The following is a 25,004-nucleotide window of genomic DNA, read 5'->3' as shown; positions in this document are numbered from 1 at the left end:
GCTAGCTGCCCTCCATTGCACATAGAACACAAAACTGACGGGAGCAGTAGAGAACAGTGACTGGATTTACAACCTTTAGATGACACACGGCTCATATCTCTGTTGCTGTAAGTTACCGAAACCACATATGAAAACCCATGACACATTGTAGACACGCATTTGTGCAGCGCAGAGCATCTCTCGCACTCTTTGTGACAGACAACTAGTTCCGTTCGTTCACACAGTGCAGGTTTCTGAGAATGCAGTTGTCACTCCTGTAAATAACCGTACTGTGTGTGTGAATGTAACCGAATTAAGGACTTAAATACAGGACTGATAACCATATTCTGCTGCTGTATGAATGTGGCCTTATTGCTTCCAAATGTGATGTCACCTATTCTACAATATGAAACAACAATGGTCATTTTACTGCACTGATTTTCACATGAAATACATCATACAACATTGTACAAAAGAAAAGAAAACTTGTTTTTATTGTTTTGATCTTCCTGGATTATCATGTTTTGAGTATTTTACAACGTGTTTCTACAATAAGACCTCTTAACATTATATTCATGTTTTAATTAATTTAAAAATCAAACATTTTGTACATGCTTAGGGAGGAACATTCCCTGGTCTGATGGCATAAAGATGGAGAAAGGCACATGAGTTCTTGAGTGAACACATGGTTTTTGTTGTGCATTAGCAAATAAGTCTGTAAATAAAGGAAAGAAAATACTCAATAGATAAAATGGCTGAAACTATTGTGTCGGATTAAAGTCTACAGTATACTACTTTTGTTTTAGCACTTGGGATTAAAGTTTCAATGTGGATAATCAATTATCCAAAGCAATTCATAGCCTGAAGAAATAAGTGTTGATATGGCAATTGATAAGAAGTAAAACTCAAGACTTTTGTTTCCTCTCTCTTTGTTTATCAGCAACTCTTTAGAATTTTCCTCTTGGAATTTCACTAACAGCTCATCAGAATTATGCTGCAGTACGCTGGGAGTCTGAACAGTGGACTTGCAATGAACAAGTCTTTCTCCCGTGATGACGGTCTTCTGATTTAGCTGCTCGTTCAACAGTAAATGCGTCCAAAGATAATATTCCACCTTTGGACGTCTATATTAAAAGTATTTTACCCTGAAAGAGAGTATCTTGCACGCGAGTTCATCTCCTCTGTCTCAACCCCAGACTCCAGGGTTTGTCTATGGCTGCTCTTCAGCTCAGGGAGGTTATTTTTCAGGCTGGATGTTCCTCAGTGTCTGGGGTGTTTTATCCAGTTCCGAATCATCCATTTCTGCCCTGAGCAGCGCTGGACGACCAGCCTCAGGCCAAAGTTCGCATCTTTTGACATTTCAACCTCCAGGCAACGTCCTGTGTCTCGACTTATGATGGGCCCATTCTAAGAAACAAATATTCAAGAACACTGTAAATATATTTAATATATATATATAAATATATTTTTTTATCACATTCATCTAATCTTTCCTAACGATCCGCTAGCTGCCCGCCCCATAAGCATGCGGTCAAAAAAACGCGTCTCTGTAGGCAGCCTAGGCTCTGAGATCTGCACACAAAAACAATTGGTTTCACCAACCACTCAAAACCAAAACAAATAGTGTTCCAACCAATCACCGACAGGGGGAGGGTGTTGTGAGGTTTTGTGCTCGTGCACGGCTGTACGCGAAGTCGGAGCTGAAGAAGAAGCTGGCTCAAAACCTCACAACACCCTCCCCCTGTCTGTGATTGGTTGGAACACTATTTGTTTTGGTTTTGAGTGGTTGGTGAAACCAATTGTTTTTGTGTGCAGATCTCAGAGCCTAGGCTGCCTACAGAGACGCGTTTTTTTGACGGCATGCTTATGGGGCGGGCAGCTAGCGGATCGTTAGGAAAGATTAGATGAATGTGATAAAAAAAAATTGGGGCCTGAAATCACTGATACAACCTTTAAAACGTAAATATATAAATATATCTGGCATCACACACAACCTACAAAAATTTGTGGACAGTAAGATCTTTTTCAAAGAAAATGTATTCGATAAAACTGCTGTATTAAGTGACAGTAAAAACATAATGTTACAAAATATTTCTATTTCAAACAAATGCTATTCTTTTGAACTTCAGGATCAAAGAATCAAAAAAATACTGAGCAGCACATATTAGAATATCACATATTATACAAATTAGAATGAATTCTGAAGCAGTTATTTTAGTGTCACGAATATACCATTAGTTAGTTTTTGTTCATATTGTTTTAATTAGATTTATTTTTTATATTATCTGTTTTCATTTTAATTTTAGTTAAAGGTTTAGCAGTTTTGTTGTGTGTTTTTGCCATTTTTGTTAGTTTTTTGTCTTTATTAAATATTTATTATTAACTATTCATATTAACAAAATATTTCTGTTTTAATATATATTACCAAATAAATATAGACTTGGTGAACATAAGAGACTTCTTTCAAAAACATAATACAAATCTCACAGACCCCAAACTTTTGATCGCTAGTGTGCATTAATAAAATATACAGCATATTTTAAGACTCTAATATCAAATACTTGATGCTTTTCTTCGACAAAACAACAATCTTCATTTAGGGAAATCAAATACTTAAGTCTCAAGTGGAAAATAAAATATTAATATGAAGCGTTCAGCAAGCTATGAATAAATTGTTTTGTATGAGTGCATTCTCTTACCTGAGTAAAATCCCAGAGCCTCTGGGAGGACCGGGTGACAGAATCACATTTTTTCAAGCTGGGAGTCCTTCCTCTTCCATCATCCACCAGGCATTTTGTGTCAGGCAGAAACGTAGTCGACCCCAGGGGTCCTAACTGCAATAAGCCCTCGGTGGTGTACCTTGCCAGCTGAAATTAAACATCAAGTTACAATGCGTAAAAAAAAAAAAAAGATATGGTCAGAAAAAGAAAGTATGTGATGTATAAAATGAAAAGGAAGATTCAGTTTAAAGGGATAGTTCACCCACAAATGAGTTTAAAATTTTCTCACATTCCTGTTGTTTCAAACCTGTATGACTTTCTTTGCAGCACAAAAGAAGATTAAAAAAATGAAATGTCCATACAATCATAGTCAGTGGGGTCCAAGGATTTTTTCACAGTTTCTTCAAAATATCTTTTTTTTGTGTGTGTGTTCTGCAGTAGAAAGAAAGTCAATGTTTGGAACAACATGAAGGTGAGAAAATGTATGTAATTTTATTTTTGAGCATAAATTGTTGTAATGCTTTAGAATACAGACTGTAAGGTTGGTCTCTTTTCATTTTTTATTTTTAAAAAGACACAGCAGATTAATGTAAAAGTCTTCAAAAGATGAAAGTTATAGAAGTGTAAGTATACTCTAAAGCAAATTTTTATTACATACATACAAATATATTATTACAAATAATTTGAACTCTGAACTTGCTAGGAAATCAAAACCATGTCTAACCAAGTCGTGTTCCAATTTTGAAGTTGATCTCACAAAAATTTAGCTAAAAGGTTTTAAAATACCATGCTTTCGAATGATACGTAATTTATGATTACTAAAATATGTGATAGGGAAAAAAGGCAATAAAAAAGCGTACCAAATGTCCTGCTACCCATTAACAGGCTATGGAGTAACTAACATTAACCTTTTTTTTTTTTATCATATTTTATAGTAGATAAAGATTTATACCCTACACCTCAGATGGAAAGCATTGGTCTTTCCATTGGCAACATGGACCATCAGGCTGCTGAAAGAGCTGGGATTCCAGGTAACACCAGACCATCAAAGAAACAGCATCTACAGCAGGGTTCCTCAAACTCGGTCCTGGAGGGCCGCTGTCCTGCAGAGTTTAGCTCCAACACTGATCAAACACACCTGAGCAAGCTAATTAATGTCTTCAGGATCACTAGAAACTCACAGCTAGGTGTGTTTGATCAGGGTTGGAGCTAAACTGTGCAGGACAGTGGCCCTCCAGGACCGAGTTTGAGGAACCCTGATCTACAGAATAACTCTGTAGTCAGAGGCTTTGGATCACCCCAGTTGGGCCTAGGGTGGGCCTGCCTTTGCAGAGGGTGTATTGTCTTTAAAAGGCAGAAACACCTGATGATGCGTCCCCCACATCAACCTGGAATCTATTAGTGGTTGGCGCATTCCAGCATTAGTGCAGTGTAAAACACTCTTAAGACTAAGTTTAAAAGGGACAATAACCATCTTGTCCTGTGTGTTCAACTCTTTAGTTTTGAACACTCACGGGTATTTTTTCTGCCCATGTTGGATATATATCAACACATAACCATAAACATCATGTGATTCATTTAAAACCTCAGGCAATTCATCCAGACATCAAGTACGTCACAAGCTGAACTGTTCCTTTAAGAAAACTCCAGATAATGAGCAGTACAGCTGTATGATTAAAACCACCATCATACTGAAGTTTACACAAACTAGCCAGAGAGATGGAAGTCTAGATAGCAACTATCTCTTACGGTAAGTACACTGCACTGAATAACACAGGTCAATAATTCAGCTGAAAGACAATCTCTCAGACATCAGATCCCAAGGTCGGTACATCACAATGAAGTACAAGCTGACATTCATTGAAAATCAAGCTCGCTCTATTGAGTAAAGTCAGTCTATAGAACCGAGGGTAATTGCCCAGTGACCAAGGTGAAAACAGTACTAGGACAATAGAGTAAGCTCATCTTCATGCATACTGTAACCCGATTATGTACCAGAAGCGCTCACAGAGGACAAAGTAACAAAGGATTTTTCATTAAAAGGATGAAACGGCACGCTGTTTGAAAATGTTTGACTATCAAAACGATGAAAGGAAAAAATGATCAACGTTTATTTTTTCTCCAAGAATCTTAGGGATCAAATAATACAATCAAGCCACAAGAATTATTCATACCAGACACCATAAAACACTTTGAAAATGTTTCTGATTCAATTTGTAATGCTACAATCAATATTAACTATAGTCATTTAAATGATAAAAAAAAACCCCATCAATTCACATTCACATGGCGCTTAAATGGCTGTTTTTAATTTGTCGTTGAGCAAGGAGATGAAAAAACCTAGGGAAAAAATTAAGCTTAGCTATATCATGTAAAACCAGCCTTTATTGTAATTTGATGATACATTGGGAATATACTTCAATTGCTTTATTTCCCTTAGGCCTGGATTATGGACTAAGACTGTCATTCCCTTACAAGATTTAGGGGGGAGGGGAGAGAGAGAGAGCGAGAGAGAGAGAGAGAGAGAGAGAGAGAGAGAGAGAGACAGATTGTATTTTAAATTGTTCAAAGGATCATATCTCTCTTGTGCATGGATGACAGTGAAAAGGTCACATCACACTGTCAAAGATCATAGCCCGGTAGGAAAACTGTTTGATTATTCCACATCCATTTAATCCGAATGAATAAAAATGTCAGATGTCAAAGTCACACAAACTAATGACTTATAACCACTATTTTGCAAGGGAGGCAGTTATGAAAGGACAGGACACAGAAATTGAGATACAATCAACAGGTAATTTTAACCTAAGCGCCTCTCTGTCTCCAGGCAATGTCAAATAAGAGTGCATTGAGGTTGACAAGTTTTTCAATTACAAATCTCATTTAATTCTTGCAATGCGCATCGATATGTGCTGGTGAAAATGGTGCATTTTTCTCCCCTCTCCAAACCGCTGCATATGTCAAAATTGATATAGTAATTTATCTTTGCAAATGTGGCATATTCTTGGCTCCCTGTCCTTGCATTTGCCAGTAACAAGATTTTTGCTGTCTGTTCAGGACATTAATGTAATGTGAATGCAATGATGTAACCACATGAAGATTGAGAACAAGATTGAGGGGATTGTTTTTTTTTTTTTTACCACTGAAAATAAATCAGGCGACTACTAATACACTAAACATGTCCCACTCATGTCTATGGTGATTAATATACCACGAAATATCAGCATATGGAAATATAAAAATGATGCAGTGACTGCAAATATCACATTTTAAAATATTGTTTTTATTAATATATAAAATGTATTAGGAACTTTAATTAAAGGGTATATATAGTATACTGTATATACTAAGCTAAAATGTATTCCTGAAATGTATTAGTTGAAATAGATCAACTTAATACGGACCTATACAAAAACACTTACCTGTGATGACATGCCATGACATGGGTAAAGTATGGCCCTGTCATCCTCCTCTGACCCCTGGTCAAGGCAGTACCCACTGGCTTTACTGTTTCGCACCTGAAAAATGAATAAACAATCATAAACACAGACATCTAAATCCTGACGCATGAAGCATGAGCACAATGTACTATTAAGTAACCCAATTAAGCCTATAGCATTTGTGCTGCTCTGAAGGTTGAATATAATTGCACATACACATGTTTTGTCAAATCTATTTGGGAGATGACAACATTGACCGTCCATAAAACCTAATACTGGGCTGAGGATGAGATATGTGGAATCTGTGATCTAGCGGGGATATTTTCAGAGACAAACTATTCCAATACAGCTATAGATTTTCCGCCCCTGCAGTTCCAGAGATCAATGTAGAAATGCAGGTCTCATTTTTTCTCCAACAAATCGAAAACGCTGTTAGATTTCTCTTCTATTGAGATTTAGGCCTGTTGAATTCTAATACACACGTGTTGGGTTTCCATGTTTTATTGAGACTTTTCATAGACATAATGATGTAACCCTCAACACAACCCTCACAGAAAACTTTCTGCATTCTTCTTTGAAAACTTCTTTATGATTTATAAGCGGTTTTCCTCATGGAGACCAAAAAATGTCCCCACAAGGTCAAAGATTTCCATTACTGCCGTCCTTGTGGGGATATTTGGCTATAGCTGACCCACACACACACACACACACACTCCTCCCTTCCTCCCTCCCTCAACCCACACACATTCTAAAGTTAATAAGGGCCTCATTAAATCTCATTATGAGGAAATTGGAGCTAATCCCAATGCTTGCTACACTGTTGCTATGGAAACCAATTACCTTTAAATTTCTGTTGTATTTCTGCAGTTTTTACCATTCAGTCCAAAAATGCAACTTGCAGTGCTTAAATAATGTAATCATATGTAAATAGCAAGATACTATAGGATAAAATGTTATTTACTTTAGAAAGATTTAGTCAAATAAATATCAACTTGTATCTATTATGGTCCTTTCTTCACATTATTACTTTAAAACCTGCCAAAAACAAAGTGTAACAGAATGATGGATTCTTCACAGGAGTACAGAGGCATTAAACTAACAGTGTATGAAAGCACATGCATTTCTATGAAAGGTTTGGTTGTTTTGAAAGGTGCATAAAGGGGTTGGTTTGTCTTTATTACCTCTCCATAAGTGATGGTGTTATTGTAAATTCTCATCTCGGGATAGACATGCTCGAGGTACCAGCGAAAGCTCCTGCAGTTCATTTTCGTCCTCAGTGCTACGCGCTCTGACACGTCTCCAAAATCCACTCCTGGGTTCTAGAACAACAGAAAGTTACGTTTTATATATAGTTAATTATATTAAATAAGGCTGGAAAAAGTTAAATCAACTACCCCAAGTGAAATGTTGTAGGATTTATTGTCACACTAATAATAAATGGTGTTATGAATTTAGCCCGCTAATTAAAGAACTGTTCATTTATTAATTTAATGGGATTACATTTTCCGCAACCTGCTGTTAACTTCACAGACTGTTCAAGCTTTTTATGGACTGGTTATGTAGCTTAGGACAGTCGGTTCTGGTAGTTCGTATTCATCATTTTGAATTTCATATTCACCGTGTTCCATCATCAGACCATCGCACATTAACAAAAGAGCTCTAATCCGTATGAAAATTGTCAGGGAGAACAGGAGGAGTGCGTGTTTGCGTTTATGTCAGTCATGGGAGACTGCAATTGTTCATTCATTAGGAGCCGCTAACATGCTAATCATCTGTTTAATTACCAGCGCTAGCGAGTGGGCTCAAGTAAGCATGGAGAAGTGCTCAGTGGACTGAAGCAAAGAACTTCTAATGGTATTCAAAAACACGCTCAGAATCTAAAATTCAATATCTGATTCTCAGTGGAAGTACTAATAGGAGTAGGGTTGCCAACCATCCTGTATAATACAAAAATCGTTCTGTTCTTCAGGAAACACAACTATGTTCAATGCATACCGAATGCAGTTTGTCCTCAGTTTATTTGAGAGGTTTGCACCCAGCAGTTGAGAAGCCTTCAGTATTCAATTTTTCACTGGTTTTGATGCCGAGTTAATTAAAGTGTGTAAAATACAAAGCACTTACAATGTGAGGCTTGAAATATTTACATACAGCCACAACTCTCTAGTGTTATAATGTGTCTATGTAGAAGCTAAATTGATATGTGTGTAATGATGGGTAACAATTTATTATGACATTAAATTTAGTTCATGTTTACAACAGAAGCAATGAAGTCATACGTCAGTAAGCAAAAATGAAAGTGACTGTATTTCAAACGCATTTTAGCAGTTAATTCAGTCAAGCAATAACATTTTTATACACATACATAGCTGGAATCATACTATGACTACAGCAGTTGTGACCTGGCAGGGCTACAGCACTACAGTTGCTAAAAGGAAAGGAAAGGAAAGGAAAGGAAAGGAAAGGAAAGGAAAGGAAAGGAAAGGAAAGGAAAGGAAAGGAAAGGAAAGGAAAGGAAAGGAAAGGAAAGGAAAGGAAATAATGCTGAAAAATAAAATAAAATAAAATAAAATAATAAAAATAAAATAAAATGCATTCATCCACAATTCATCCAATTAAATGCATATTTTATGAATTTAATGCTGGAAAATAAAATAATATAAAATAAAATAAAATAAAATAAAATAAAATAAAATAAAATAAAATAAAATAAAATAAAATAAAATAAAATAAAATAAAATAAAATAAAATAATTCATTGCTGGAAAAAATAAATAAATGAAAGATTTAACCTAAGAGTTTAACCTTACTTTATCAATACAATCTTTTTCAATAAAGGCTTTTATGTATAGCAACATAAAATAATAAAGCCACCTACTCACCAAATTACAGCCATTATATAAAGGAAACATTAATTTAGAATAGATTCAGAGAAGAGAAGAAATAATTTTATTTTCTGTATAAATCTGTCCTTTGGATACGCAACAGAAACACTGGAAGCATGACAAACTACAAGTTGCATTTGCTGTACGTCGCTGCTTTGCATCTGTACTGTTTATGTGCTGTGTGAAACAGGCCTAAATTCTGTATTGACTATGATAAGTGTTTTAAAATAAACATCACTATCATTGAGCACTGAAGACCATTTACAAGCTTAGTGAGGGCACTTTTGTAATAGACAGGAATGCACCATGTGGAATTGAACACTACTGCATTATGAATAACTATTAATAATGTATACTCGGCTATTATGAACTTGCTTTCCATTTTAAAATTGTCTGATATAACTGTTAAGAGGTGAAGTATCTCATTACATTTATTGACCAAGACCAATCCTGAAACACTTCAATGCAATTAAACCTTTTAATAACTTAAGTGCTGGCTCTGGATGAATTATCTTTTCAATACAGTTTTTCATATCAGGAAGAAAAATGGCCTGTGTTTACGAATCATAATTAATCCAATTAAATGTATATTTTATGAATTTAATGCTGGAAATTGCAAAGTACAAGAGTGCCCTTAATAAAAAACTTAAATTGACATACAGCTTATGTATTTGCAGCATGAAACCTGTAGCATTTGTAACTGTGGGTTAAGGACGACATTAAAACTGACTCTGACAAGCAGCCAAACTTAATCTACAATCTTGTTCTGTGCCTTGCGCAGAAGACACGCAAGTAAATTAATCAGGACAAAATTAATCACAGCAATCATTTTCCATTAACCATTGGCTGCCTAGACTCAAACAAATTAGATTGGGTGAGGGTGATTACTAAAACGTTCACTCACATTCATGGGGATATTCCAGGCCATGTAGACGTGGGACTTAAACTCATCCATCCAGACCTCTGCTGCCCGCAACGCGTTTCTCTTGGCATAGTAGTCGATGTCATTGTTGTACGGTTTCTTTGTACGTTCAATGTGCGCCACTCTGGCACATGGAAGAACCTCCATACTGCCGCCACACTGCCACACCTGCGATAGAGAGAGTAAAACAAATTTAAACCTATTTTTCTTTTTCTTAATATTGTGTGAACAAAACTTTCAAGCATGTGCAAAACTGATGCTAAGATGCCTATCATTGATTCATAAAGGTAGTTACACAGGCACTCAAAAGTGTGGAATAATTAAGAATGATTAGCCTAAATGTTTTTGAAAGAAGGCTGCTTTTATTTGATGAAAAATACAGTAAAAACAGAAATTAATGTGAAATATTATTACAATTTGAAATAACTTACTTGCATTTGAATATATTTTAAAATATAATTTATTTTTGCCATGGCATGCTGAATTTTCAGCAGCCAGTCTTCAGTTTTACATGATTCTTCAGAACATGCTAATTTGGAGCTCAAGAAACATTTCTTATTATTAACAATGTTGACAAAACTTGTGCTGCCTTATATTTGTGTGGAAACATAAACATGTAAGATTTTTTTTTAAAAAGCGACTATAATAATTTTCAGTAATCATAGTTTCAACAAAAATATTAAGCAGCAAAAACTGTTTTCAACATTGATAATAATAAGAACCAATAATAATAATACTGGTTGATAATAACTGAGCACTAATCAACATATTAGAATGATTTTTGAAGCATCATGTGACACTGACTTATTCTTGAGTTACTCCTCCCACAACAATTTACCACATTCAAGTATTATTTACTATGTAGTATTATATACTACATTCTAGTATGATTTACCATTGTTTACTGTGATTCTAGCATGGTTTACCATAGTTTATCATGATTTATCATAGTTTACGACAATTTACCCTGTTCTAGCATAGTTTACCATGATTTACCATGTTCTAGTATGATTTACCATGATATACCATATTCTAACATGATTTACCATATTTATCATGATTTATCATGGTTTACCATGATTTACCCTGTTCTAGCATAGTTTACCATGATTTACCATGTTCTAGCATGATGTACCATGATATACCACGTTCTAGAATGATGTACCAGGATTCTAGTATGATTTACCTTGATACACCACATTCTAGTATTATTTACTATGATTTACCATGTTTTTAGCGTGATTTACTATGATTTATCACATTGTTAGCAATTATGTGAAGTATCAGTACAAATGAAGTGATAAACTCTGACAAAATATGATTGTGCTACAATAGTACAGTGAAAACTGGAGTAATGATGCTAAAAATACAGCTTTGGCGTCACAGGAATAAATTACATTGTAAAATATATTCACATAGAAAAACAAGTTATTTTAAATGGTAATATTATTTCACAATATACCTGTTTTGACTTTCTGAGAATTCCAGTCCAGATTGTGACAGTGAGCATATAACCATAACAAATGATGTGCAATTTACAGCAAGTGAAAAGAAGTCAAATGTATTGCCATCTAAACATCATATTGTGCTCAAAATGATCTGCTTTTTATTTGAGACGCCTACTTGCACAATGAGGTTTGCCCCCTTCATAATAGAAAGTGTGTGAGCTTGCTTGATACAGCAATTAAGTGTTAAGGGCCATTAGTTTGTGCTGAGATGAGAGAAACAGGGGATGATAAATGAATATGTGGAAGAACGAGTGCAAATATGTTCTTCCCCTGAGACCCACCAGTCACACTAATATGCTGACTCTGTCTGCCTCCACATCATAGAAATATATTAAAAAACAGGCAGTAAATGCACACTCTAAAAAGTAATACACAGGACCTGTTACCACAATTTATACAAATGCATGGTTCTAATTTACTGATTTAATGAAACCTTTTAAGCTGCAAACAGTTTTTAAGTTCTGTTGACATATTGTTGATCATTACATTAACTTAATATTGTGCACTTAAACACTAATTTCTGTGGTTTTTTTTAATTAAGTTGTAGTAACTTAAAGACCCCCTGTGGTGAAAATCCAGCCGGCCGCCGCGTCAGGAAGTATCGCGTGATATCAGGTCTCGCGATGTAAACAATTGCTTTACGGCCAAAAGAAATCTGCTAAAATGCTGTCATTATTGCGCTCCCTCACGCTGTTCGAACCCGAATGAAGAAGACGTTTTAAAGAATATCCCATCTGCTTTGATGTCGTTGATCTACTAGCCTCTGGTGTCTGAGAATCACCAACGAGTTTTTACAAAAGTGTTGTCAAATATCTATTCCGAAGCTGTGGGGGGAGCTCTAGAGAGAAACCTGCGAGCAAAAAGCGAGAATACAGCGAAGAAATCCCGAAACTACTGAGCCCCGCTTTAAACACATTTCTTGAAACTATGCCTCGTATTCTCAAAACTGTAAACACAAATCCATAACGTCTCACCCAATTCCCCAAACATCCTATTTTCAGGTCAAAATGAAGCTCTACACTCAAAACCATTCACTCTTGCTGAAAAACCTAACTTTTCCCTCAGACATCACACACAAGCCCTCAAAATCACACACACTACAACATAGTCTAACACACTGGTGCAATAAATTCAAAACAACATTTCCAAAACTGGTAAGTTATGATGCTTGTGCCGCATTTTTTTATTCTCTCCTCTAAATAAAAAAAGTATATTTCCTTACAGTAAGATGTGAGTGACCATCATATGACAGTAAAAGAGCACACACAAACCTTATTCTAATATGGAATTGAATTGGAATGGTAAAGAGTGACAGAAGGGCCTCCACTCAAGAATACAATATGATGAACAAGTCTAAGAATGTTCCACGTATGGTTGAAATACCATCATTGGCCTAGAAAGATAACATTCTGGGAGTCAAGACTATAAAGGATGAAGGATCCCTCCCTTCACTGTCACACTCTGCAGCCACTCTGTGTGACTGTACGACTGCTGGCCTTTTCTTGCAAGAAAATCCACCTCATCAAAGACTATTGTAAATGTTTGTCTTTTATTCAGTGATAGAATTCTGTTTGCCACCACTCCTCTCTGAAGGTTCTCGAGGCGACGGTAAAGCCATTCAAATTTGGCCTTACTCGTAGCCCAGCCTGTCTCATAGTCATACTGTACCATTGACAAAGACATGGGCAACTAGAGTGGCTTGAATTTCATCTGAGACTGCTTGTCTTCTTGCCCTTGCCCTTCCTCCTCCTCCTTCTTATCCCTCCTCGATCTCTTCCTTCATGTCTTTCTGGATCCATTGTTCCAACTCAAACTGATTTGGGCCCTTTTATCTATCTATTGAAGGATCTGATTGATGTGTGTTCAATTTTGACTCTTAGTGTTTCCACTTGGGTAACTGTGTGCTAACCGAGCTGAAGCTGTGCTGACTTGAGTGAACAATATTGAATGCTATAGTGCTTTCTAAATGACAAAATGGTCTAGGCAATGAGAAATGAAGGGATTTGTGTGTAGAGTTTTGCAGTGACAGTTCAACAAATCTGACTCATGCGTCAAAACAGGGAATAGTGTTTATAGTTTAGTGAAATGGGTGTGCTTTTTGATAAATGGCATTATGGTTTTGAAATTTTAGTTCAAAAGCCTGGTTATAGTGTTTAAGCAATCGAGAAAAAATCATAAGTCAACACCATGAGTATTTTCTCAGATCTCTGAGCTAGTGTGAGTGAGTGGAGGCGGGGCTAATTTGCATATTCATAGAAATGTGTATACTAAATCAGGCAAGGGTGTAGAGTTACATTCAAGCTATTTTAAGGCATGAAGATTTTCTTCAAGTAAAAAACATTTAAATATGGCATTTTGGTGATCAAAGATGAGTTTTAAGTGATACAATTATTGACTGCAGGGGGACTTTAATGAAATTTGCCTTGATAACTTTGGAAATTGGGCCATTATAAACCAGAGCCAGCCAGCTTCTTCAGTGATGACAGGGGCACAAGAAAGTTCAAGGAAACGTTGCTAAAAAGCTTTTCTGTTCATTGATACAGAAGGTCTGCTGACCTGAGAGGCCGGCTTCTTACAAACGAACATATGTAGATTAATAATTGGCTATTAACATTACAGTACTGGGTATGGCATCCTTGTGCTTTAAAACAGAAATATGTTAAACAACAATAGCAGCTCTACTAGACTTGAAAAGACCACACATTCTACACTTTTTAGCACTTGGTCAAAGGTTTTTGCAACAGTGAAAGTTTAAAATAAAAATGTTCTACCCTCATTATGGCCATCAGAATCAATCATGATGTTTTTCCTGAAAAGTCTATGAGTTCTATATGTAAATGACCTCTGTTATGATATATGCTACTGTTCAAAAGTTTAGGGTCAGTAAGAAGAAATGAATACTTTTTTCCAGTAAGGATACATTAAATGTAGCAAAAGTGATAGTAAATATATGCACTATTACAAAACATTCAAATAAATGCAAATCTTTTGAACGTTCTAATCATCAAAGAATCCTGAAAAAAGTAATATAATAATAATAATAATAATAATAATAACAACAACAATAAAAAAAATTACAATTTTGAGGACCAAATTCATCATATTAGAATGATTTCTGGAGTAATGGCACTTTTAATTACTTAAGGAATAAATTACATTTTTTTATTTATTAAAATAGTTATTTTAAATTGTAATAATATTTTACAATATTACAGTTTTTACAGTATTTTTGATCAAATAAATGCAGTTGTGAGCATAAGAGACTTTCAAAATCATTAAAAAACCTTACCACCCCCAAACTTTTGAATGGTAGTTTACAAGCCCACCTCCTTCTTTTAAGAGTCCTCTAAATAACAAACATCTATAATATAAATGAAATATATGTAGAACTAGAACTAATTGATTTAAAATGAACTAAATTAATATGTTTGATTAAAAGAAGCTATACAAATAAAGGGAGAACAACATACTGTACATGCACAAATACACAGAAATAATGAAAAACAAGGAACACCTACAACTAATCAAGTGAGAAAATAGGAAACTGTGGGGGGGGAAAACCCAAAACAAAACCAAATTAGGAGTAAATCAGTTTACTTTTCTTTCTTTTTTTTCTGAAAAAGGTTGTTTTGAACTGTATTTGCATCTTTGGTGACTTTACGATTGAGAAATATAGTAGAAGTGCACTACATCTCTTCTGCACTCCTTCGCTTTGAGAGCTTGCGGTCCTCTGTCTTCCACTAACCGTGACATTAATGGAACTAGCTATGCATTCACTGACTTTCATTAGCGGTGGAAATACTTTCAACTTCAGCACCACTGATCCATAGTGCAACCTTGGTGTACAAAATCAATCTCAGTAGTAGAATCCTGTTATGTTCTTACTGCCAGACGACACATGCTGTAGGTCTAACTTTTTCCTGCTCTCTCTCTCTACAATGAATACTCCATTGTATGCTTTGTTCAAGCTCAATAAAAGCCTACTTTCAGTCACGGAACAGATAAAAGACAACAAATGAACTTGTTAGCCCTCACTGTTTGGATTGGAGTTGTGTAAAGAGACTGCCCATTCTCTGAGAAGGAAGTCAAAGGACCTACATTACAAGATAAAAACCATCAAAATAGGAGTTAGCATTAAGGTTATCTATATGCTAATGCACTTCTAAATGTTGACAAAATTCAATTTTAATTTTCATTGAACCAAAAAATAAATAAATGAATAACTTGTTTGGAGAGGCATATTCATTTTTGTCAAATAAAATGCTCTTAGAATGAGAATAAAGACTACCTGCTTCTGAATCAGAACATCAAATCATGGTTTGCCTGTTGTCTTTATTGCTTTCGTTTGTTGTCAAGAAAGGCTCAAGCTTTAAATGTCCCACGGCAACTTCCCGTTTCAATAGGAAATACATGAATACATTAAAGAGGCCACATTATGCCCTTTTACAAAGTCTTGATTTTGTTTTTAGGGTTTACTAGAATAGATTTTCATGCTTGAATGTAAAAAGAAAAAGAAAAAAAAGTTTACTTTTTTTTTTTTTTACATATTTTACATTATTGCAGCACCTCTCTATCCAGACTGTCAGAAACGCTCTGGGATACAACAACGTAACTCTGCTTAACTACCATAGTACCGACGATGCATTGTTGAAGAAATTAACTAGCTAGTCACGACTGTTTCCCGAAACTGTATTGTCGCAAATTGGTCATTCAACGTTGGTCAATGATGTCACGCATGTGGTGGAGTAATATCTTATTTTAATGAATCTGTTTGAGATCAAATTAATACATTTACATTTATTCATTTAGCTGACGCTTTTATCCAAAGCGACTTACAATTGCTATATATGTCAGAGGTCGCACGCCTCTAGAGCAACTAGGGGTTAAGTGTCTTGCTCAGGGACACATTGGTGTCTCACAGTGGATTCGAACCCGGGTCTCTCACACCAAAGGCATGTGTCTTATCCATTGCGCCACACCACCCCATAATAAATTAATACTAGATGTTACGCGATAAATTACGAACATGGCATCTGAGGACTATTTCTCATTTTTCTCAGTTATTTTGCTTTATTTCCAGATTCAATCATAGGCTCATTCTTACATACTAGACTAGAGCACTCTTCAAAAACGACGCTTTAAATCTCTTGACAAACTAAAAGACATAAATGACATTTGTATGTTTTCTAAATAAAATATATAGATTGTACTGAACGTCAGCTTGCTTATTTGGCTCAAGATAAGGATTTATTGAGTCCACATGGCATGCAAACAAGAAACTATGCTTCTAACCACAGCTCGAGATCTGTTGTTCCAACCATGCGAATGTTCGTTGGAACTATGTTTTTCGGAAACCACAGACTCGTTGAACTATGTTGATAATGACGGAACTTGCGACCACAGTTGGCTAACGATGCTTTTGGGAAACGCACCCCTGATTAGATCCAGTCTCTATGAAGCCTCTTCTTCCGAAAAGCACAATGTGCTCTGATTGGTCGCCTGGATCAGTGTGTTGTGATTGGTCAACTGCTTCTAGCATGTTTGGGAAATGTCACGCCCCTTACCATAACCACGAGTTTCAACACACTAACGCAACTCAACCAGGCCTCGTCCCTTTTTCTGCATATACCTTGGCCAGGATTTATTTAAATTAAACATTGTGATGCGTTCATTCCCGGAAGAAAACTCAAGAATACAATTGTGGCGTTTCAGGGAGTTCAGAAACAGTGCTTACTGATATAGACAATAACTCCCTTTGGAGTTGTCTTTGTAAATTTGCAGATATTTTTTCATGCTCAAACAGCATCATTACACACTAAAGAAAGTTGCAATTTAAAAAAGGCTTATTTAACGAAAATGCACAGATGCATATGCCACACGTTTTGTTAGCAAGGCATTGTTTATCAAAGATTTAATATTCAGCTCTGCATAAGTAAGTGTTTAAAGAGAGTCGATGCAATGCATTTCAGTGGTTTCTTTCATATCCAGCTATAACCTCTGTTTTTTTATGCTTGCTTCTGAATGACAGGGACTGAATAAATAATAGCATTTATGTAAGATGTCCTCAATAAAAATGGTCTCTTTTACTGTTTAGATTTGACCTTCTTTTCTTACAAGCGGGAGTGATTTGGTATGATTGAAGGGACGGTAGGTCAGTGGCATGCAGGTCACGTTCCTGCACGTCTTCCTGCAGAGCTCCTTAGTAAAACAAATCAGACTCTCTTTGGACTCAGGAGCCATGTTGATGAAATGATGATTGTTGAACAGCACTGACAGAAACACATTTACCTCATGCCGAGAGGGAGGGATTGTCATTACTGAGTTCCACTTCTTTTTTTTCTTTTTTTGCCGTAATTAAGCGGTCTGGAGAAGAGGCATCAAGGTCAAAAAACACATGCAGAACAAGATGGTGGCAGTACAACAGTAAGGAGCTAAAGCCAGGAAGAAAATATAATAAGTATAAAAAGAAAAAGTAAAAAAAAAATTAAAATTAAATTGACAAAAAATACTAAATAAAATCAACACAAAATAAAAATTGCTGTAAATATTGCACGTAATTTTAACCACCAAGCTCAGTGTTATGACAATATATGTTACATTAGTCTTCATAAGATTAGGGTTGTAAGATTTTTTTTTTAAATGTTTTGGAAAGAAGTCTTTTATGCTCACCAAAGCTGGATTAAAATGCAGTAAAAACAGTAATATTTTGAAATATTATTAGAATTTAAAATAACTGTTGTAATATATTGTAAAATGTAATTTACTCCTGTATTGGCAAAGCAGAATTTTCAGCATCATTACTCCAGTCTTCAGTGTCACATGATCCTTCAGAAATCATTCTAATATTCTGATTTGGCTGTCAAGAAACATTTCATCTTATTATTATCAGAGTTGAAAACTTCTTTGTTAAATAGAAAGTTCAAAAGAACAGCATTTTATTTAATATAGCATTTTTTTGTTACTGTCACTTTTAATCAATTTAATGCATCCTTGCTGGATAAAAGTATTAAAAAGCATGACCCCCAAACTTTTGAGTTGAGTGTGTTTGAAAGCTGTATTTGAGGGGAAAGCACTAAACAGGGAGAATGTTTGCTGTATTTCTTGTTTACAAACCATCTGCAATCCAGTTTAATCAGGCATTTCCAAAAACCTACAGCTATCAGAACCAACCCCTGAAGATTGGCAATTGTGGTGAGCAAAATGCGTTCAGCCCAGATTTTGTGGGAGCGTTTGCCGTTACATGATTTGCATAATTCCTTTAGTGAACTGTGTGCTAAAACAATTCAAAAAGCACAAGCAAAATAATGGTGCTATCAGCTGGTGCAATTCATTAACTCCTCCCTCTAACTCTTAATCAACCATGTCTGGACAGTGTTTGAGTGATGTATTTTCAGTTGTTTTAAAAAAAAAAACGTTACATCATCTTATCCTCTGAGACACATCCCAACCCTTTGAGAAAATTCCGCTCCTCCTCTCTCGCTCCCCGAGCATTATATTCTCTGTCTCACTCTCTTTCCCATTCTTCCTATGACAGGGAACAGACAAAGCTTTGCCATATATTATTTTAATCACGTTAATTATATCAGACGGTTTTATGTGATGTACGGTTCAGATCAAGCACTGGCTAATTTAATTGGACCCTCTTGCCAGCCTGTGCTTTCTGTTTCAATGATCAGCCGCTATTGATGATCATTACAATGATAAAAATAGCAATAAAAGGCCATGACTTAATGCTGTCAGACCAGTAGATAGATAAAAGTGCCACGGTAATTCAAACTGAGATTTCCAAAAGCTACTAAAAATGATTTTGACATCAAGGGCCCTATTTTAACAATCTAAGCGCATGGTCTAAAGCGCACGGCACAAGTGCACTTGCTTGTCCGAATCCACTTTTGCTAGTTTAACGACGGGGAAAATGGTCGGCCTATAAGCGCATATTACTAACGCGCTCTTTAAATAACAAAAAAACTAATTGCTGAAACTAGCAAAAAACACTTGCGTCGCGCCTGGCGCTGCATTGCACCAATTGTATAATAGTCTCTTTACCCAAAAAAGGTTTCCCTGTATAAATGATGCTGCCTAAGGTTAAGGCGAGACACGGCAGGCAAAAACATTTTTTTTTACTGGTCAATTTTGAGATTTTTGGATATTTGTCTTCAATAACATGTCTTCTTTCAGACTTGTGGTGAAAAAAAGTCCGAAATACACATTTAGGTCTTTATTTTACTACACTTTGTCTGTTTGCGTCTGTAGATTTCTCATAAATTCAACAAAACTTGGCGTTCTTAATCAACATGTTGCTCCGCGATAGCTGTCTGCTCCCTGTCATCACACGCACCGCTGGAAAGCTCTCTCTCTCCTGTACAATGCTGTCAGATCCAAATATGGTCATTTCCTTTTTGTCAGCAACCAATCGTGAAAGTAAAAGGGCTGAATGCGCAATCTCATTGGCTGATGATAAATCTTTAAAGCCCGTTTTCTCAAAATGACTTTTCTCTCATACTCCAAGTCCGAAATCTCCACTTCAGTAGCACCTATATACACCAAACTCTCCAGTCTTGTACCTAGTTATATTATGAAGATATTTACAGAGGGATTTGTAAATATATTATTCCTAGCCTGATTTATATAACATTTTATTCCAAAAAACATGGCGAAAATCATTTTTTTAAGGCTATTGACATATATTCTGATTTACAGGATAACAAAAGTAGATATCCATAAATCCCTCTGTAATTTTTTTTCCCATCTAATATGTGAACACAATGAAAAAAAAAAATTTAACCTGGCTTTATCCAATACTCAGATTTTGTTTTTTAACATATATGCAAATTAGCGCATATTTAATTAGATATTGCCTAATTTGCATATTTAAACATTAAATTACAGAACACTTTTTCTCATCTTAATGTAGGTAATCAACTGGGAAAGTTTCATGGTGATATCTGCTAGTTAGAAATTTTACCCTATTCACCTGTAGTGTCTCGCCACACAAAAAATTGACCAAACTGACCATACTTTCAGTCAAAATGCCACAGTAAATACAATTATTATAGTAAAACTGTAGGAACTTGGTATTGGAAATCAGTGTCAACCAAAAAGGAAACCTGAAAGAGTCCTATAATCATTTACTATGATTTTACTTTAAGATAACCTTAGCAACTGTGGTATTTTGGCAGAAACAGAAGCTAGTCAGCATAAACCAACATATTTGTTAATTGAAATAAAGCTGAAATAAAACAGAATAAGGCCCAGTTTCACAGACAGGGCTTAGATTAAGCAATGATTAGGCCTTAGTTCAATTAGGATATTTAAGTAGCTTTTAATGAAAGGCTAAAAAAAAATGACTGGTGTGCATCTTAAAATAAAACAATGACACTGACATATTTTAAGATATGGCAGTGCAAGTTGTTTTCAGTTAAAACAGCTCAATAATTTTAGTCTGGGACTAGTCTTAAAGTAATAGTTCACTTCAAAATGAAGATTCTGTCATCGTTTACTCACCCTTAAGTTGTTTCAAACCTGTATGAATTTCTTTCTCTCTGCTGAACACAAAATAAGATACTGTATTTTGAAGAATGTCTCTTACCAAACAGTTGATGTACCCCATTGACTTCCATAATATTTTTATCCTACTATGGAAGTCAATGGGGTCCATCAACTGATTGGTAAGAGACATTCTTAAAAATATCTTCTATTGTGTTCAGCAGAAGAAAGAAATTAATACAGGTTTTGAAACAACTTGAGGGTGAGTAAATGATGACAGAATTTTCATTTTGAAGTGAACTATTACTTTAAGCAGCGGGGGGTATAAATACTACATTAAAAACTTAAACGTTGCCTTAGGAACTCACTGAACTAATAAAAATGACTATAGCACATAACAAAATAACTAAAACTTAAACTAAACTTAAATAAAAACATAAATATAAAGATAAAATCGAATTCAAAATATTCATAAATACTATACTGGTATAAAATAAAACGTATAAATATGCATGCCATTAAACAACACCCAAATTAGACTTTTTGAGCTTATACTTGGACAGGAAGGATAAATCTGGCTAGACGTGTCGGCTACTGGAGTATGAAAGAGAAGCCTTGAGCCTGAAAGCATATGTCCACTGTGAGCAACTCGAATAGGATAATCGACTTTTCTATTGTGCCCTTTGGGGACATTCTCAAAAATAAAGAAAAAAAATAAAGATTCCAATTACATATTCATTTTCCCTCCCAGACCAGGATGAGATGCATAGGCTGCATTTCTGCTAGTGAGCTTTACTAAATGAATTATCATTTCCCCCTCAGTCGTCGCTAACTGTGTTTGCCGAGGATCTTTAAACTGTTTGAATTGAGTTCCATAGTAATAGTTTTTGCCAAGACATGAAGAAGATAAACATGACATAAGGAAATAGGATTGGATGATGGCACGTACTTATCATAATGTCACATAAAAAAGAAGAATTTACACACTGGCATTCAAATATGACTTAATCCTTTGAGGTAAATGAAGGTTTATGGTTCCTGTTCAAGGCTGATACAGTAAATGTTTGCTCCAATTCACATTACATGTCTAAGCCACTAGTGAAGGTGGTGTGTTGTGGAGTTCTTGGAGCGTGGCAGGAAAAACAATCTTCTCAGGCAGAAGCATGTGATGATATATAATGCAGTGATGTTTGAAGGTTAATGTAAAGTTTAAGCTCAGGGGTGTTAGATATCATAAATCAAGGCTTGGCTTTAAACTGTCAGACAAATGCAAGCACGCTAAGGCCCAATATTATAAATAAGGGGTTGCTAACTATCTGAGGTCAAGGACCCCCCACCATGACGATCACCTTGTGAGGGACCATCTTTATAATATATACAGGCAGCTGTACACTTTCATGTATGACCCAATTGAGCTGTGAGAAAAAGAAAAAAAAACGGGGGAAAAAATGTTTGAAAAATAATATAATTGACTGTAAATAGCCTATGTCAGTTATGAAGCCAAAACAAATTATTCAAATGCTATCTAGAAATGAATCACTTTGTACTAAGTTAACATCTGTTTTTCTACCCACTAGAGGTTCAATTGCATTCAGATTTATTTGTGCAGAGCTTTTCCTCATTGCTAAGCAAATATTACCCTTCATTTCCCATGTGAGCAAGATAAAGGCAGGGAGAAACTCCGCAGAAAGTTTTTATGTCGCAATAGAGAATAGACAAATCTTTGTGGAGATTTGTCTTTTATTTCTTATTATCATTTCTGTCGAAAACTGTGGTGGTCAGTAGAATTAAATAATCGCTATTAATCTCACAACTCTACAGTTCTTCAGAAAGCACATATATATTTAATTAAAACTGCCACTAGGGGCACTATAGACCTTATTCAGAGCAGCGCCATGACAGGTATGAAAGCGAGGATGTGAGGAATAGACTTTCCGTGTTTTCCATGGCATCCGCTGTAAAAACCTGTACAAAGCTCCTAGATCACTGAATAATTTCCACAGCTCATGTTGTCTGGAATTTTTGGTCTACTGAAACTTTTTTTTTTTTTTTTTTGTCATACCACATAGATATAAACACTAGATGTCGCCTTGGGGTTCTAAACATGCGTCAAAACCGCCGCCATCTTTGAACAGGGGTCTTGCCATAGGAAGTAGCTAGGTAACGCTGCTATCTCCGCCTATACTTCAATTTTATGGATGATACCGGACTTTTGTGCTGCGTATGGATGTTCACACGAACGAAATCTAAACCAGACAGCATGGGATTAGATTTACTCTGTGGATGGTAGTAGTCAAGTTGTTTTTTTATAAGTTCAGTGTACATTTCTCTGCTTGGAGGAAGAAAATGAACTGTGATTCTCGCACAGCTAATGAACTGTGAATATTCTTTAGATATTATTTGAAATAACTCTTGTGTTTAAAATGTACAATATGCAGGAGTTGATCCTCAATACCCACTTTTGGCTGTGATGTGCTGTGTTGTTCCTAACTTTTGATTTTTTACCGATTGTACTCAAACCTTTTAATGAAAAAAAAAAAAAAAAAACCTGTAAGTACAGTCCTAATAGTATGCTGGTCCTCTCCCTGTAAATCTTCAAACAGTACATCCATGATTATTATACATAGAATTCCGCAAATCTTATGTATGTGTGCGTTTTGCACAAGGACAGTGGGCTCAAGGGCTTGTTTCTTTTCCTTGCAAACTGGGGATGGAGGTGTGGAAGGACACTGAAATTTGTGAAAATGTCAACTGTTTAAATCCTTTCTTTAAAGTGAATTTCGTTTTGTATAAATTGTAACTTAACGAAACTCAGCCTATGCCTCACACAGACAAGAGAAATACACCAAATACACAAAGCTTAAATAGTCTTTAAACGAAATAATTTAAAACGAAAGAAAAAAGCTAGGCTACTCTCTGATTATGTAATCCATTATGTGCATTTCTCTCTCTAGGCGCGTTCACTACGGAGATGGCGATCGTCAACTTCATCTCTGCAGCCGAGTCGACACTGTCAGAAGTTTATTAATAAAAATCAATGCACGCGTCACCGGATTTACAAATGCACTTCTTGCTTGTTGCACGCACACATATTATGTCGAAATAACGAGATATTATGTTGAAATAACATTATTCTTAATAAAACATCTTTTAGAATATTTGATTGAATGCTGAATGTTGCGCTTGTTCAATTTAATAAAATTAAAAATTTAATTGTGATCATTAAAATAATTGAATATTAAATATTTAGTGGCCAAGTTTTGCTCATTTATATATGTATTATATAGCAATAGTTTATTCTAAGTTTACTCAAGTGGAAGAATGTGACTAATAAATGTAGGCCTACTAGCACTATGCATTATATTTTGAAAAAGAAGTAATTATCTTAATATCAAAACCTTAAATTTCCTCTGGACTCAATGATAAATACATGACTGACCGTTGGAACGAACCATAAAAACTAGAAAATCGCATTCATGACGATTTGTGGTGATTTTATTTCCGTTAGACCTTTGCCTACATTGACGCTGATGCATTAAAGAGGAGGGGCTCCCCTGTTCCAAGATGGCGGCTCTATTGACGCATTCGTTCCAATGAACTGCCGTATACAAGGCGACATCTAGTGTTTATATCTATGGTCATACCAGAGCAACAGTTTGGAGAAAATCTTTCTGAGCTACAGTTGATGCTCTCATAGCTAGCTACCTGAATAATAAAATATATTTTGTAATACACACCGTGGCATACACATCTGTTAAAAATGCGGGAGTCAGTCATTTTTTGTTAAAGAAATTAATACTTTTATTCACCAAGGACAGATTAAATTGATTAAAAATGACAGTAAAGACATTTATAGTTACAAAAGGTTTCTATTTAAAATAAATGCTGTTTTTGACATATTAGAATGATTTCCGAAGGATCATGTGACACTGAAGACTGCAGTAATGATGCTAAAAATTCAGCTTTGCATCACAGGAATAAATGACATTTGAAAGTATATTCAAATAGAATTTTTTTTTGATACTATTTGACAATATTACTGTTTTTGCATGTAATGGATGGTGAACA

General features: G+C 35.4%; 1 protein-coding gene across 1 annotated transcript in view; it reads right to left on the bottom strand.

The window, feature by feature from the left end:
- Positions 1 to 444: 444 nt before the first annotated feature.
- Positions 445 to 25,004, bottom strand: part of galnt9 (polypeptide N-acetylgalactosaminyltransferase 9) — a 90,284-nt gene continuing 65,724 nt past the window's right edge. Inside the window, exons 7-11 of the mRNA XM_084413330.1 lie at positions 9,925 to 10,110; positions 7,321 to 7,458; positions 6,122 to 6,217; positions 2,679 to 2,846; positions 445 to 1,386 (exon numbers count right to left, since the gene is read on the bottom strand). Of these exons, the coding sequence (XP_084269456.1) occupies positions 1,240 to 1,386; positions 2,679 to 2,846; positions 6,122 to 6,217; positions 7,321 to 7,458; positions 9,925 to 10,110 (735 nt within the window). The 3' untranslated portion in view covers positions 445 to 1,239. The remainder of the gene's footprint in view (positions 1,387 to 2,678; positions 2,847 to 6,121; positions 6,218 to 7,320; positions 7,459 to 9,924; positions 10,111 to 25,004) is intronic.

The sequence above is a fragment of the Rutilus rutilus genome, assembly GCF_951802725.1.
Source record: "Rutilus rutilus genome assembly, chromosome: 7".
In the NCBI taxonomy this organism is placed as follows: Eukaryota; Metazoa; Chordata; class Actinopteri; order Cypriniformes; family Leuciscidae; genus Rutilus; species Rutilus rutilus.
Note: the sequence above shows the minus strand (reverse complement) of the source record. Positions and strands in the feature narration are given on the sequence as shown.